Source organism: Heptranchias perlo, chromosome 9 (assembly GCF_035084215.1).
Source record: "Heptranchias perlo isolate sHepPer1 chromosome 9, sHepPer1.hap1, whole genome shotgun sequence".
NCBI lineage: Eukaryota > Metazoa > Chordata > Chondrichthyes > Hexanchiformes > Hexanchidae > Heptranchias > Heptranchias perlo.
Window position 1 is genome coordinate 59,601,834 of NC_090333.1, and position 17,572 is coordinate 59,619,405.

The window sequence follows — 17,572 nt, forward strand, 5'->3', positions numbered from 1 at the left end:
AAGTATTCATTAAGAACCATACCCACATCTTCTGCTTATAACTGACCAGTTATCTCATTTGCTATTTGTAAGATCTTGCTATGTGCAAATAAATTGCTGCATTTGGAGTGGGTGCAGAGGAGATTTACTGGAATGGTATCAGGGATGAGGGACTTCAGTTATGTGAAGAGACTGGAGAAGCTGGGGTTGTTCTCCTTAGAGCAGAGAAGGCTAAAGGGAGATTTAATTGAGTAGTTCAAAATTATGAAGGGTTTTGATAGAAGAAGCTGTTTCCACTGGCAGGAAGGTCAGTAACCAGTGGACACAGATTTAAGGTAATTGGCAAAAGAACCAGGATGGGGGTAGGGGGAATGAGGAGAATTTTTTTAATGCAGCAAGTTGTTATAATCTGGAATGCACTGCTTGGGAATTAGGTACCTACAGTATTTGAAAAGGAAAAATTTGACAGGCTATGGGGAAAGAGCAGAGGAGTGGGACTAATTGGATAGCTGTTTCAAAGAGCCAGCACAAGCGCGATGGGCCGAATGGCTTCCTTTTGTACTGTAAGGTACAATGCAATTGCTTGCTTAACAGAAGTAATTCATTGGCTGTGAAACACTTTGGGATCTCCTGAGAATGTGAAAAGCACTGTATAAATACAATTTCTTTCTTTCAGTTTGACCACACATCCCTGATCTACAACTCAGCAATACATGGTTGAGGATCTGTATTAGGAAGCAGCCGATGGGCTGAGTGACCATTCCTCTTAATTCCTTTACTTTCTGAATTCTTATGTAAGGTGCAATATTTCCAGACTGGAGGCTAGTTATTAGTTAGAGGAATCAATATTTCAAGTTAGGGGAACACCATTTCAAGTTGAGATGATGTGATTTAAGAGTTAGTAGGGTTCGTCTATGACTTGGGGAACAGCACTTCTTCACTAATGTAACATAGGTTTTATTGATGTAGCACTGAAGCTTCCAGCAGCTTGGTTTACTGAAGTGATACTTATGGTAAACTTTCAACATAACATGGTTGCGATGTTGTTCCCATCGCCATCTACTGTAGTTGCAAAGGTGATATCATAGAAAAATTACAGCAAGGAAAGAAGCCATTTGGCCCATCGAATCCATGCAGGCTCTATGCAAGAGCAATCCAGCTAGTCCCACTCCCCCACCCTATCCCCGTAGCCCTGCAAATTTTTTCCTTTCAATTACTTATCCAGGTCCCTTTTGAAAGCCATGATTGAATCTGCCTCCACCACCCCCTCGGGCAGTGCATTCCAGATCCTAACCATTCGCTGTGTAAAAAAGTTTTTCCTCATGTCACCTTTGGTTCTTTTGCCAATCACCTTAAATCAATGTCCTCTGGTTCTTGACCCTTCCACCAATGGGAACAGTTTCTCTCTAGCTACTCTGTCTAGACCCGTCATGATTTATCAAATCTCCTTGCAACTGTCTCTGTTCCAAAGAGAACAACCCCAGCTTCTCCAGTCTATCCACGTAACTAAAGTCCCTCATCCCTGGAATCATTCTAGTACATCTCGTCTGCACCCTCTCTAAGGCCTTCACATCTTTCTTAAAGTGTGGTGCTCAGAACTGGACACAATACTCCAGTTGTGGCCAAACCAATATTTTATAAAGGTTCATCATGACTTCCATACTTTTGTACTCTATGCCTCTATTTATAAAGCCCAGGATCCCATATGCTTTTTTAACCGCTTTCTCAACCTGCCCTGCCACCTTCAACGATTTGTACACATATACCCCCAGATCTCTCTATTCCTGCACCCCTTATAGAGTTGTGCCCTCTAGTTTATTTTGCCTCTCCTTGTTCTTCCTACCGAAATGTATCACTTTGCATTATTCTGCATTAAATTTCATCTGTCACGTGTCCGCCCATGCCACCAGCCTGACTATATCCTCTTGAAGTCTTCCACTATCCTCCTCACTGTTTACTACCCTTCCAAGTTTTATATGTTTTTTTAAAATTCTCTCTCTCTCTCTCTCTGCCATTTTAAGTTTCTTTCTGCCTGCCTGTGTAAAAGACACAATGTATATCGAGTGTACTGGGACGTGCTGTTCTCCGTGACTGGCCTGTTTGAATAACAACGACACCTTTTGATTGGTGTGATGCTGTCCCAACATCGTATAAGATATGCGATTTGAGAACCTTTTCATTCAATCATCTGACGAAGGAGATAATCTCCGAAAGCTTGTGATTTTAAAATAAATTTGTTGGACTATAACCTGGTGTTGTAAGATTCCTTACATTTGTCCACCCCAGTCCATCACCGGCATCTCCACATCATACTACCCTTCCAAGTTTTGTTTCATCTGCAAATTTTGAAATTGTGTCCTGTACACCCAAGTATTTTTTTTATATATTATTTATATATATATATACACACACATCTCTCAAGAAAATCAGTGGTCCCAGCACCGACCCCTGGGGAACACCACTGTACATCTCCCTCCAGTCTGAAAAACAACTGGTTATCACTATCTCTGTCTAGTCAATTATGTATCCATGTTGCTATTGCCCCCTTTATTCCATGGGCCGCAATCTTGATAAGCCTACCATGCGGCACTTTATCAAACGCTTTACATCACATATACACACATCAACTGCATTGTCCTCATCCACCCACTCTGTTACCTCATCAAAAACCTCTATCAGGTTAGTTAAACACGATTTGCCTTTAACAAATCCATGCTGGCTTTCCCTCATCAATCCACACTCGTCCAAGTGACTGTTAATTCTGTCCCAGATTATCGTTTCTAAAAGTTTCCCCACCACTGAGGTTAAACTGACTGGCCTATAGTTGCTGGGTTTATCCTTACACCCTTTTTTGAACAAGCGTGTAACGTTTGCAATTCTCCAGTCCTCTGGCACCACCCCCGTATCTACGGATGTTTGGAAGATTATGGTCAGTACCTCTGCAATTTCCACCCTTACGTCCCTCAGCAACCTAGGATGCATCCCATCCGGACCAGGTGACTTATCTACTTTAAGTACAGCCAGCCTTTCTAGTACCTCTTCTTTATCAATTTTTAGCCCATCCAGTATCTCAACTATATCTTCCTTTACTGAGACTCTGGCAGCATCTTCTTCCTTGGTAAAGACAGATGCAAAGTACTCATTTAGTACCTCGGCCATGCCCTCTGCCTCCATGAGTAGATCTCCTTTTTGGTCCCTAATCGGGCCCACCCCTCCTCTTACTACCCGTTTACTGTTTACATGCCTGTAGATGACTTTTGGATTCCCTTTTATGTTGGCCGCCAGTCTATTCTCATAATCCCTCTTTGCCCCTCTTATTTCCTTTTTCACTTCCCCTCTGAACTTTCTATATTCTACCTGGTTCTCACTTGTGTTATCAACCTGACATCTGTCATACGCCCATTTTTTCTGTTTCATCTTACTCACTATCTCTTTTGTCATCCAGGGAGCTCTGGCTTTAGTTGCCCTACCTTTCCCCCCTGTGGGAATGTGCCTAGACTATACCCGAACCATCCCCTCTTTAAAGGCTGCCCACTGTTCAATTACAGTTTTGCCTGCCAATCTTTGATTCCAATTTACGCAGGCCAGATCTGTTCTCATCCCATTGAAATTGGCTCTCCTCCAATTGAGTATTTTTACTTTAGAGTGGTCCGTGTCCTTTTCCATAGCTATTCTAAACCTTATAATACTATGATCACTGCTCCCTAAAATGCTCCCCCACTGACACTTGCTCCACTTGGCCCGCTTCATTCCCTAGAACCAAGTCAGGCAATGCCTCCTTCCTCGTTGGGTCAGAAACGTACTGGTCAAGAAAGTTATCCTGAACACATTTCAAAAATTCCTCCCCCTCTTTGCCCCTTATATTATTATTGTTATCCCAGTCTATATTAGGATAGTTGAAGTCCCCAGTTATCATTACTCTATAGCTTTTGCACCTCTCTAGTTTCCCTGCAAATTTGCTCCTCTATATCCTTCCCACTATTTGCGGTCTATAGAACACACCCAGTAGTGTAATGGCACCTCTATTGTTTCTTAACTCTAACCAAATAGATTCTGTCCTTGACTCCCTCCAAGACATCCTCTCTCTCCAGTACTGCAATATTCTCCTTAATCAATACTGCCAGCCCCCCTCCTTTCTTTCCTGAACACCTTGTATCCAGGAATATTTAGTACCCAATTCTGCCCTTTTTTTGAGCCAGGTCTCCATTATGACCACAACATCATATTCCCATGTGGCTATTTGTACCTGCAGCTCACCAACCTTGTTTACTACATTTTGTGCATTTACACACATGCACTGCAAACCAGTCTTAGACTTTCTTGTACTCTCTCTTAGTCTGAGCCCACCTAATACTGTACTATTACTTGCTCTAGTGCTATCTTTCTCTTCTGATCCTATGTGCCCCTTGTTTCTCCTTTTCAATGCTACATCCTGGTGTCCATCCCCCTGCCAAATTAGTTTTACACCCCACCCCCAACAGCACTAGCGAAGCTCCCTGTGAGGACATTGGTCCCAGCTACGTTGAGGTGCAACGCGTCTGGCCTGTACAAGTCCCACCTTCCCCAGGAATCTAAAGTCCTCCCTCCTGCACCATCTCTCCAGCCGCACAGTCATCTGCTCTATCCTCCTATTTCTATACTCGCTAGTGTGTGGCACCGGGAGTAATCCAGTGACTATTACCTTAGAGGTGCTGCTTCTTAATCTCTTTCCTAATTCCTTAAATTCTGCCTGCAGGACCTCATACCTCTTTCTACATATGTCGTTGATACCGATATGGACCACGACCTCTGGCTGTTCACCCTCCCCCCCAGAATGTTCTGCAGCCACTCAGTGACATCCTTGACCCTGGCACCAGGGAGGCAACATCCATCCTGGAATCACGTCTGCTCTTCTATCAATATTGTGTTCCTGACCTTTTCCTCCCCACCGTACAGCTGAGCCACCCATGGTGCTATGGTCTTGGCTCTAGCTGCACTCCCCAGAGGAAACCTCTCCCTCACCATTATTCAGAACTGAATACTGGTTAGAGAGTAAGATGCACTCAGCGGACTCCTGCACGACCTGCCTGGTCCTCCTTGTCTGTCTGGCGGACACCCAGTCCCTCTCTGCCTGCACTCTCTTAAGCTGTGGGGTGACTACCTCCTGAAACGCCAGCTGCTGCTCAAGCACCAAAATCCAGAGCTTGAGCTCCTCCAGCTGTCAACACTTCCTGCACCTGTGGTTGTCACAGGGCACAGGCTATGCATTCGGCGAGTGTGAACTGCCCTGCCATGCCTCAATTTATTAGATTGTTTACTAAACTTAAAAACTCACCAGAAAAAGAAACGCCCACCAGCCACCAATCAGTTCCATCCCCTGTTTATTTATAGCTTTATTAGTCTAATTAATAAACTAATTTAAGTTATTAAATTTAATAAACTAACAGCATTTCTTGTCACTTTTTTTTTTGAGTTCTGCAATTTGGACCTGGGGTCCTGGCATTGCTGCTCAGTGAGAAAGAGACCGAAAGGGGTCCAAAATCCTTACCAGCTCCCAGCAGTAGGATTCTGCGGCGAACCAGTTAAAAATAAACCAGCGCAGAAGAAAAATAGGGATGCGGGGGCCAAGAAACGTAGCTCAGAAATCCCACAGAACGGTAGGAGATAAATCATATCTTGATAAATACAGAGTCTGAACTGTTAGATGCAGCCTTTGATCAGGTGAAGACAGCTTGTGTTCATTGCCCGAGGAATTACACCAGTGTACCGGGGACGGTGCCCGTATAACGGGGAAAAGTCCAGTTCAAGTCTCTTTCTGGAGTCGCTGGATCCACTAACTGTCCAAAAACCGAAACATTAAAAAGCAGAAGTCCAACTGATCTCATGACTTTAGATGTCAAGTAGAAACCTGTTGATAAATTGTGTTACTCCCTCATCAATTTGCTGAAATGAAAACGGAAAATGCTGGAAAGGCTCGTGTTCTGGGAATTCTGCTGCAGTCTCCCATCTTTACCTGTGTTCTTTTTATGATTCTGATCATCCGCTGTATATTTCCAATATTTTCTGTTCCTATTTCAGATTCCCAGCATAAATGGGAGCCCTGGACCTACAGTCCGGAGCCTGGCACCTAGAGTCCGGAGCCTGGGACCTACAGTCCGGAGCCTGGGACCTACAGTCCGGAGCCTTGGTCCTACAGTCCGGAGCCTGGCACCTACAGTCCGGAGCCTGGCACCTACAGTCCGGAGCCTGGCACCTACAGTCCGGAGCCTGGCACCTAGAGTCCGGAGCCTGGGTCCTACAGTCCGGAGCCTGGCACCTAGAGTCCGGAGCCTGGCACCTAGAGTCCGGAGCCTGGCACCTAGAGTCCGGAGCCTGGGTCCTACAGTCCGGAGTCTTGGACCTACAGTCAGAGTCGAGGAAGAAAACCGCACGTTATTTCCTACCCACTTGTCATTTTTTTTTATTCGTTCACGGGATGTGGGCGTCGCTGGCGAGGCCAGCATTTATTGCCCATCCCTAATTGCCCTTGGTTTTACTCAGTCATCTCTTATTTAATGAATATATCACGCCTTCCCCCCAACACACACACGTGTATTTATCTGTCCGAAAGTGAATGTGAAGATTCCTGAGAAGAAACCAGCACCCAAGAAAATTGTGAGTAAAGTCACAGCAAAGAGCGGCAAGAAACGGAGACGGTCGAGGAAGGAGAGTTACTCGATCTACAATGTGATGAAACAGATTCGCCCCCAAACCGGCATCTCGTCACGAACTCCACTGTCCGCCTGGCCCGTTCCCACAAGCGCTGGACCATCAGCTCCAGGGAGATTCAGACCTGCCCGTGGAACTGGCAAAGCGCCGTGTCCGAAGGGACAAAGGCTGTGACCAAGTAAACCTCCAGTGTGCTGAAAAACACACACACACACACCAAAAGAAATAACATACGGAAGGAAGGGGAGATATTGGAGAGTTAATTCCGGCACAGGGTGCGAGAAGCGGTGATGGAGAGTTCCACCGTGTGACAGAAACACTCTGTGGGGGGTGAGGTGCGATATTTAATGTGCATCTGCGCCCTTTCAAGCAGCAAATTTCATACAAACTAAATTACGTTAAAAATATACAAACAAAAAACCGTACTTCCACTGTTATGTGTTGTATCTGTTCCGGGCACTCATATAGATATTGAGACACCCCGGGAGTTGGACGTTTTAACTTCTATCCCTATACAGTGGCAGAGGTAATTGGGCTGCACGTTACAGGCAAGAACAAGATCCTCGATATCCTCCCTCTCCCAGCTGCTCAAAGGATTTGTATTTATACAGCACGACCTCAGGAAGACCCAAGCTGCTTTACAGCCAATTAAGTTTTTTTGGAAGAGTAGTCACCGTGTAATGTAGGGATATGAAGCAGCGAATTTGCATACAGAGAGGTCCCACAAAAAGCAATGAGATGTATGACCAGATAATCTGTTTCAGTGATGTTGGTTGAGGGATAAATATTGGCCAGAATACTGAAAGACTTCTCCTGCTTTTCTTCTAATAGTGCCATGGGATCTTTTACATCCACCTGAGAGGGCAGATAGGCATCAATTTAACGTCCCATCTGAAGGATGGCAGGTCCAACAGTCCCTCCATACTGCACTGAAATGTTAATCTAGATTGGGCCGGAATTTACTGTCAAAATAACAATGAGGCTAATGACCCTTATTGGTTGAAGGAATGAGACTCCACACTCGTGAAAATTAAATAGAGGTTATTTGGTAGTAATGAGGACATATCACATGGTTAAAAGTGTGCTTAGACTGGAATGGACAAGCCCTAACTTTTTGTGGCGCGCTTTGTTGGTATCTACGAAGTCAGTATAGGAACATTTCTTAGGTCAATATATTTGAAAGGGGAGCCAGACAGTGAGCTGCCCCTTTGGCGCAGCTTATGGAGGAGCAGCGCATCTCCGCTGACATGAAGTTGCTGTTCGATTTGCACATAAATAATGCTGTTAGCCTCACCGTTATTTAGACAGTAAAATCTGGCCCCATGCCTAGCTGAAGACTCCATCACCTGTAAGGCTTGCCCATAATACATAGAAGTCACAACAGGGAAACCGGCTATTTCTCCCAACCAGTCCATGCCGGTGTGTGCTTTCTACAGGAGCATATAGTCCTAATCACATTTACCCACCCGGTTCCCATATCCTTTCATCCCTCATTCACTGATCATCCTGTGCAAACACAGGGAAGAGGTCGAACTCTTCAAAGAATATATTTTTTTACATTTCTAGTGAGATGAGCTATAAACAGAGTTGTATATCAGTCCGTGCCAGGTGGAGAGGGGAACATCTCACCCTAGACAGGCCAGTCATTACCTGCGAACTATTAACAATCAACACTAAAGTATAGTTTCAACAACAGAATCATCACTTCTAGACAATTCTAAAAGTAGCAGTGCCCCAACTATCTAATGGCAACACCCAACTCAGTGCCAACAACTTCAGGAATATGGCAAGGAAATAGTCGGCAGCAGAACTGTTCAGACAACTTCTTGGGATCGACTTCCATGAAATATACACGGTTCTGTTTTCAGTATGTAAACGGCTGGGCCTGGGGAGGATTCACCGATCTGTCCTATGTAAACTGTACCCAGTTCTCTCCGGCAAACTAGCGGCAGGCCGCTGAAATCCATCTCCCACAGGATTCACCCCCTCTGGCTCTGCCGCTACCACTGCACCGACCCGTCCTCTCCTCACGTTATCAAGGAGCGCATAAAATTCCTGGCGGCGGGTGTAACAGTTCCTCCGTTCACTTCCTTTACCTGCCTCTCATTCCGGGTCGTTTATTGGTGCTGGATTGGTTGTTGAATTATTTATTGGCTGTGAATTTATTGGTTGCGGCGCTGCTTCAGGGTGTGACACGAATCTTTACTTGGTGATGATACTCCTGCCCATGAAGCCTCTGCGCTGATGCTGGGCAGGTCTTTATACAGACCGCTGGGGGATTCTTAAACACGTAATCTTCAAACACTTCTGAAGTAGACAGCGGTTTCTACTTCAGTGTTTTATAACAGCGAAAATGGGTAGTAAAGAGATACTAACAAGGCAGACAATGAATTGCACTTTAATTATAGTCCAACATGCAGCAACTAGGTGAAATGACCGTTCAGGTATATTTTGAACATAAGGTTGAAACTAGTCTCTGGTGGATAGGATTTTTTTAAAAACAGGCTCTTCCCGCGCCTTCTTCCTTTTATATACCTGTGTAGGTATCAGTATTTACAGGTTTGTACAAACTTACGAACTTTCAGGTACGGCAAGCGAACATCAGATTCAACAATGTTATCTGTTTTTGATAGAACAACCCCCTATCATTTAACCTCCCCACCTCTGCAGGAATGTATCTAATTACCTCTTGAAACTGTTTTTGTTGTTGTTTTCAATGGCCTTCCCTAGCCACTTATTCCAGAATTCCACAACTCTCGGGAAGAAAAATTGGCCCTTCCTTTTCTTCTCACACGTAACTTCCTTGTTTCGGCTCCTGGTGTTTGAACCTCTTTCCTTTATGTTTGGGGTGGGTGACGCCAAACATTTAGCACAGTCAGAAATCCAAGCACAATTGGCAGCTCTTAATTTTTTCCAAATTCTGTTTCCCAATATTAGCAGGTATTTAATGTACCATGATAGAGTGGGGGTTATTATTTGGAAGTCATTTTATTTGACAAATGTAGAGTTTTTGGTCTGTCTGTGTAAATCGCCGCCCTATCTATATTTAGTCATTTTATTTGACAAATGTAGAGTTTTTGGTCTGTCTGTATAAATCACCGCCCTGTCTATATTTAACTACAATAGCAAGGAGGGGCTGCTGCTTCCATATTGTTGGTCCCTGGCTTGGGCTAGTCTGGGAATGTGACCAGCTGATGGATACCAGCACATTACAGGGAGCAATATAGTCACCGCCTGACCTTCTGTTTCACTGAACACTAGTGCTGTCCAACATAAAGTGGAGCACGCACACATACACACACATATACATACACACATATACACATATGTACACATATATACACACACAACACAAAAGCAAATACTGTGGATGTTGGAAATCTGAAATAAAACAGAAAATGTTGGAAATACTCAGCAGGTCAGGCAGCATCTGTGGGGAAAGAAATGAAAGGTCATCGACCTGAAACGTTAACTGTTTCCCACTCCACAGAGACTGCCTGACCTGCTGAGTATTTCCAGCATTTTCCATATAACATATACACATACATACACACATATGTATACACACATATAGTATCATGACAGATACAGCACAGGAGGAGGCCATTCGACCCATTGTGCACCTGTCGGCTCTTTGAAAGAGCTATCAAATTAGCCCTGTAAATTGTTTCCCTTCAAGTATTTATCCAATTCCCTTTTGAAAGTTACCATTGAATCTGCTTCCACCACCCTTTCAGGCAGTGAATTCCAGATCATAACAACTCGCTGCGTAAAAAAATGTTTCCTCATGTCGCCTCTGGCTCTTTTGCCGATCACTTTAAATCTGTGCCCTCATGCTACTGGCTCTTCTGCCTTTGGAAATACATGCACGTACACATGTATATACATATATATATACACACACATCCATACACACACATATATATACGCAAAATCGTGGCAAATGGATTTCAAAGCAGGTGATTGACAGTTCATCCATTTTGGACCAAAAAAGGATAGATTCAAGTATTTTTAAAATGGTGAAAATTTAGTAACAGTGGAGATCCAAAGAGATTTAGGGCTCCATGTACACAGATCACTAAAATGTAGCAGTCAGGTACAAAAAATAATCAAAAAGGCTAATGGAATGTTGGCCTTTATAACTAGAGGGTTAGAATATAAAGGGGAGGAAGTTTTGCTGCAAAGCTCTGGTTAGTCCACATCTGGAGTACTGTGTACAGTTCTGGGCACCATACCTGAGAAGGGATGTACTGGCTTTGGAAGGAGTGCAGTGCAGATTCACCAGAATGTTACCAGGACTCCAAGAGTTAACTTATGAGGAGAGATTACATAAACTAGGCTTGTATTCCCTAGAGTGTAGAAGGTTAAGGGGTGATTTGATTGAGGTTTTTAGGATTTTGAAAGGAATTGACAGGGTAGATAGAGGGATACTTTCTTGGCTGGTGGGGGAGTTTAGGACAAGGGGACATAGCAGTAATATCAGAGCCAGGCCATTCAGGAGAGAAGTTAGGAAACACAAATGGTGGTAGAAGTGTGGAACTCTCTCCCACAAAAAGCAGTAGATGCTAGCTCAATTAATAATTTTAAATCTGAGATCGATAGATTTTTGCTAGCCAAGAGTATTAAGAGATATGGAGTCAAGGTGGGTGGATGGAGTTAGGATACAGATCAGCTATGATTTGATTGAATGGAGGAACAGACTCGAGGGGATAAATGGCCCACTCCTGTTCCTATAAACACACATATAAATATATATATACATATATACATATGTGTACACATACATACACAGACAAAGGCTTATTAACAGGGCAGATTCCGTACAAAAGCACGACTATAATTCATTGAACATTCGATTTCAGGTAATAAATAGATATAAACATGTCCAGTAGCTTCGATCCGAAATCCGATTGCACATTTCCGCATTGTTAGTGGACCCGGTGTAATTTCTCTAGAGCAGCATTGGCCGCTCAGGGTTTGAGGTTATATCTGGGTCTGAACTGAGGGGAGTCACCGGGAGACCACGTGTATCACCGGTTCGACACTGACCGTCGCCCTGGAAAACTCAGCCCTGATGACAGATCGCAGCGATTTCCTGAACTCCTCGTTCTTGCGGGTGTACAAATAGGGGCTAACGACAAAGAGCAGAGAGAAGAGGAGCCAGGAGACATTGTACAAGAGGTTGGGGACCGGCTCAAACAGTCCAAAGAGGATGACCCAGAGGAAAGGTTCGGTGGCCAGGATGAAGACACACAGGACAAACGAAACATAAAAGCGTAACTTTTTGTCCTTTCTTGTGAATGGGTAGGACAGGTTGTTGATGATTTGGAAATTCAGGACGCTGACCCTTTTAACGCTGACCTGAACCTTGCGGAATATTTTAAAGTAAGAACACAGGAGGACCGCGGTCTGGGCGAGGATGGTGGCGGCGGTGACAGCGGTCGTGTAGAGGCTGCGTCGGGTTAAACAGCCGTCAGAGAGGGTAGGGCCGAACAGTCGGAGTTGTGCACAGCCCCCGTTCCGTTGGTGAGTGTGAAGCTGACCCGTTAACCAGGGCAACAGCAAGACAGCGGCCGCGACCCAGGAGGTGGCGATCATCCCTGCCGCGTTCCTCCTCCGGTAGATGCTGCGGTAAGAAGCCGGTACCTTGGTGATCAAAGCGTAGCGGTTGAGAGCGATGAGCGAGTGAGAAAACAGCGAGACGACCAGCCCGAGGAAGAGCAGCCCTCCCGTGAAGGTCTGGTATGCGACGGAGGCAGCGCGGCCCGGGGGCTGAGCCAGCGCCACCGCTTCCTGGGGCATCCACAGGGCGCACACCAGCAGGTCGGCGGCGCACACGTTCACGATAAAGGCGTTACTGGTGCTGCGGAGTTTCCTGACGGAGTAGACCAGGTAAATGACCAGCAGGTTGCCAAAGCTCCCAGCAACGGCCAGCAAGGCGTAGGCGACTGCCAAGGAAATGTTCTCGCTCAGGGCTCCTTCACAACAGGCTGAAGTGTTGGAAAAGTTGCTCATGGTGCAGGGGTCCTTAGTGTGTGAGGGAGTTCAGGGAGACTCAGGTTACAGTCTCAGAGCTCCGGAGGTAGAGATAAAGTGCTCCAGGAGGCACGCGTGCGCACTGGCCTTTCTGTACTTGGGGAGGGGGCTGAATTTCCAAATACACAGACACACATCGCATCATCTGCAGCAGGAACATCACCAGCAACAGCACCAGTAACAATATCAGTCTCGTCGTTACTAACACCACCAGTCTCTTCACCAGTCTCTTCACCAGGAACACCACCAGTAACACCACCAGTCTCTTCACCAGGAACACCACCAGTAACACCACCAGTCTCTTCACCAGGAACACCACCAGTAATACCACCAGTAACACCACCAGTCTCTTCACCAGTCTCTTCACCAGTAACACCACCAGTCTCTTCACCAGTCTCTTCACCAGGAACACCACCAATCTCTTCACCAGTAACACCACCAGTAACACCACCAGTCTCTTCACCAGTCTCTTCACCAGGAACACCACCAGTCTCTTCACCAGGAACATCACCAGTAACAGCACCAGTCTCTTCACCAGTCTCTTCACCAGTCTCTTCACCAGTAATACCACCAATAACACCACCAGTAACACCACCAGTCTCTTCACCAGGAACACCACCAGTCTCTTCACCAGTAACACCACCAGTAACACCACCAGTAACACCACCAGTCTCTTCACCAGTCTCTTCACCAGGAACACCACCAGTCTCTTCACCAGTCTCTTCACCAGTAACACCACCAGTAACACCACCAGTAACACCACCAGTCTCTTCACCAGTCTCTTCACCAGGAACACCACCAGTCTCTTCACCAGTCTCTTCACCAGTAACACCACCAGTAACACCACCAGTAACACCACCAGTCTCTTCACCAGTCTCTTCACCAGTAACACCACCAGTCTCTTCACCAGTCTCTTCACCAGGAACACCACCAGTCTCTTCACCAGTCTCTTCACCAGGAACACCACCAGTCTCTTCACCAGTCTCTTCACCAGTAACACCACCAGTCTCTTCACCAGTCTCTTCACCAGTCTCTTCACCAGGAACACCACCAGTCTCTTCACCAGGAACATCACCAGTAACAGCACCAGTCTCTTCACCAGTCTCTTCACCAGTCTCTTCACCAGTAATACCACCAGTAACACCACCAGTAACACCACCAGTCTCTTCACCAGTAACACCACCAGTCTCTTCACCAGTCTCTTCACCAGTAACACCACCAGTCTCTTCACCAGTAACACCACCAGTCTCTTCACCAGGAACACCACCAGTCTCTTCACCAGTCTCTTCACCAGGAACACCACCAGTCTCTTCACCAATAACACCAATAGTCACACCACCAGTCTCTTCACCAATAACACCACCAGTCTCTTCACCAATAACACCAATAGTCACACCACCAGTCTCTTCACCAGTAACACCACCAGTCTCTTCACCAATAACACCAATAGTCACACCACCAGTCTCTTCACCAATAACACCACCAGTCTCTACACCAGGAACACCACCAGTCACACCACCAGTCTCTTCACCAATAACACCACCAATCTCTTCACCAATAACACCACCAGTCTAACCCTACAAGGATGATAATGAGTATTATGCTAAATGTTAGCAAACTGAAAACATTTATTCTCCTCTGCTTTGATATAAAAGTCTACTTTTCAACAGCTGCGAGCTTGCTACAAATGCAACCATTGCCCATGAGCTGGAGCTTGTGCACATGTTGTCACTGAAATGCTTCCAACCACTATTGTAGAAATGTAACTGTAAACCTTCCTGCCTCAGATTAAGCCTTAGCCCAAAAAAGAAAAACAAAATGTTCTGCGATTACCATTTTAAAAATTATCCCAGTCTGCCTTCTTCAAACCCTACTCTACTATCCACCATCTCAGATTGCTTCATCTTACTTGGTTATTATTTAGACACCAGCTTTTAAAATTCAGTATTAACAAGCATAGAAAGTCTATAATTGGGAAATGTATTTCACCTGGTTTCCACAATCATCTTTGTTTCCTACATTGTTTCTCACAGTCTTTCCCAACTGTTCAATTTGGATTTCATTCGTTGCCTTATAATAAATATGCATGGGTTAAAGATTGGATATAATTAGAATAACCAACTTTGTTGCAAACAGCTATGAAATCATTGAGATACAGCTGTCATCTGGCTATCAGCATGTATCAAAATGATTAACAAAATCTTTCACATTTTGATAAATTTAGATTAATCAGCAGGAGGATTCTTGACTTTGACAGACTGAATATAAAACACATTCAATTAAATTACATTTCCAGTCTATCAAAATCAATATCTCTGCTGGCAATGCCTCTTTCAATTTATTAAAATAAGAGATTAAACAGATATTTTTAATAGCTGTTGAAGTCCAATTGGAGATGATCCCTTGCCACTACTGGCACATGGCACATTTTAAATATCCTGTTTCTTGGATTCATGACTGCTATGCTGCATTATGTAATGATGTTGCCAAAGTAGCCAATGCTGCCAACTGAGTGAGTTTGGTTAAAAAAATCTCTCTAAGGGCTAGGAGATGTTAATCATCGTGATACATTAGGCAAATAAATGCCTAAAGGAGGTAATTCCTTTCAGTATGTTCATTTTTCTCTTTACTGCAATGTGTTCTCAGCAAAACCCCGCTCCTGACCATAACACTTTTTGTTCACTTGTTTAGTCTAACTGAGTTGCCACGACAAACAATGCCAGGTAAGCATTCTTGCAGAAGAATGTCACTGGACACTCAATTCCTTTCTGAAGGTAGCCATTGAGTTCAGTCCTCCAATGCATAATTTTAACTCATAGTAGGAAAATAACGATGGCAACAGAGTTGACCTAAACTAATGAGCAATCTGTTCTTGGACTAAAGCAACAAGGAACAGTCAAGAAATATTAATAACCATTTAATAAAGAAAAGTGAATACTAATACTAGATAAGAAGGAATTCACCATGGTGGCATAGTTCCCCCATTAATGCCATGAAGGCAATGATCTAAGACCAAGAAAGGTAGCTGGTCAAGGGTATGCGATGTATGATGTAAAGTCAGGTAGGTAAGTGAAGCAAAACTCCAGAATGCATTTGGTAGACAAAGCAACTTGGCTGAACTTTTCTTTGAGAAATGAAATGCATTTGGTAATCTGGAAGGAATGGGTCTGTTTAACCAAATGGCATTTTCTCATTCCATTCTTTGGTAACTAAATAAAACTTTAATGTTCAAAAAGTAGAACCTCTAGACATTAATACTGTATATTGGCAAGTTGGCAATCATTTTAGTGCTATTTTGAAATCTTCCGGTGCTCGTTTTACTTTGACTACAATTTATACCCTTATTAATCTGCATATTTCAATATCTGATCCTCCTCATACATGACCTGGATTGGAAAATAATTGATCAGGTCGTCTTCTCACCCCACTATAATAGATAATGGAACTCCTTCTGAGTCATATGTCAATTCTTGGCCAAAGGGGACATTAAAAATACCAAGTTCATGCAGCGTTCCCTTAGTACTGCAGTGAAGTATCAGCCTAAATTACATGCCCAAATCTCTAGAGTGGGGCTTAAACCTTCTGACTCAGCATCGCGTGTGTTACCACTGAGCCAAGGCTGACACCCTATGTAAAAGCAAAGTTTATGAATCCTGTATGAAGAACCGTCGATGAATTCTACCTCTAAGTTAGTTTCAATACTGGTGCTGCGGTCTCTGCAGCTGTAATGAGTCCTTGAATAGTCCTTGGGTTCTTGCACTGGCCCTGGTCCCAACTATGCAATCTGTACTGGCGAAGGAGTTTCAGCTACATGTAGTCAGCTTCGGTGTTTCAATGTTCGTGGATACTGAGGCAACGGCTGTCTTATCATTTGAAGAGGGGCCTTTACTAAGGATCCAGGAGCCTACGTGACTGAATGGGGTGATATTGTTTTACAACATGCATCAATTCCTTTCTGAGAGCCCCCCAGATCCTTTTCCAAAAAGTAAAATGTGTTTTTTTCATGTGGAGTCCATTGAGCCCACCCTAAATTGAGGGTTCACCTTCCGATGGAGTTTATACTGGATTACTTTATGATGGAGTTTTCAGCCAGAAGTGCTGAGTGGATGATCCATCTCGGCCTTTTCCCAAGATTCCCACCATCACAGAAGCCAGTCTTCAGCCAATTCGATTCACTCCACGTGATATCAAGAAATGGCTGAGTGCACTGGATACAGCAAAGGCTATGGGCCCCGACAACATCCCAGCTGTAGTGCTGAAGACTTGTGCTCCAGAACTAGCCGCGCCTCTGGCCAAGCTGTTCCAGTACAGCTACAACACTGGCATCTATCCGACAAAGTGAAACATTGACCAGGCATGTCCTGTCTGCAAAAAGCAGGACAAATCCAATCCGGCCAATTACCACGCCATCAGTCTACTCTCAATCATCAGCAAAGTGATGGAAGGTGTCGTCGACAGTGCTATCAAGCGGTACTTACTCACCAATAACCTGCTCATCGACGCTCGGTTTGGGTTCCTCCAGGACCTCTTGGCTCCAGACCTCATTATAGCCTGGGTTCAAACATGGACAACAGAGCTGAATTCCACAGGTGAGGTGAGAGTGACTGCACTTGCCATCAAGGCAGCATTTGACCAAGTATGGCATAAAAGGAGCCCTAGTAAAATTGAAGTCAGTGGGAATCAGGGGGAAAACTTTTCAGTGGCTGGAGTCATACCTAGCACAAAGGAAGATGATAGTGCTTGTTGGTAGCCAATCATCTCTGCCCCAGGACATCACTGCTGGAGCTCCTCAGGGCAGTGTCCTAGGCCCAACCATCTTCAGCTGCTTCATCAATGACCTTCCCTCCATCAGGTGGTCAGAAGTGGGGAT

The 17,572-nt window shown here is 44.7% G+C and overlaps 2 protein-coding genes across 2 annotated transcripts; both read right to left on the minus strand.

Annotated features, from left to right (window-relative positions):
- Nucleotides 1-11,644: 11,644 nt before the first annotated feature.
- Nucleotides 11,645-12,681, minus strand: gpr88 (G protein-coupled receptor 88). Its single transcript, XM_067990588.1, has one exon. It carries the CDS (start codon nt 12,679-12,681, stop codon nt 11,677-11,679), a length of 1,005 nt encoding a protein of 334 aa, XP_067846689.1. The 3' UTR covers nt 11,645-11,676.
- A 53-nt stretch (nt 12,682-12,734) lies between these two features.
- LOC137324907 (uncharacterized transmembrane protein DDB_G0289901-like) lies at nt 12,735-14,790 on the minus strand. Its single transcript, XM_067989598.1, has 2 exons — nt 14,692-14,790; nt 12,735-14,273 (listed from the first exon to the last, which is right to left on the minus strand). The coding sequence occupies exons 1-2, from the start codon at nt 14,788-14,790 to the stop codon at nt 12,735-12,737; spliced, it is 1,638 nt and encodes a 545-aa protein (XP_067845699.1).
- Between the last annotated feature and the right edge of the window lie 2,782 nt (nt 14,791-17,572).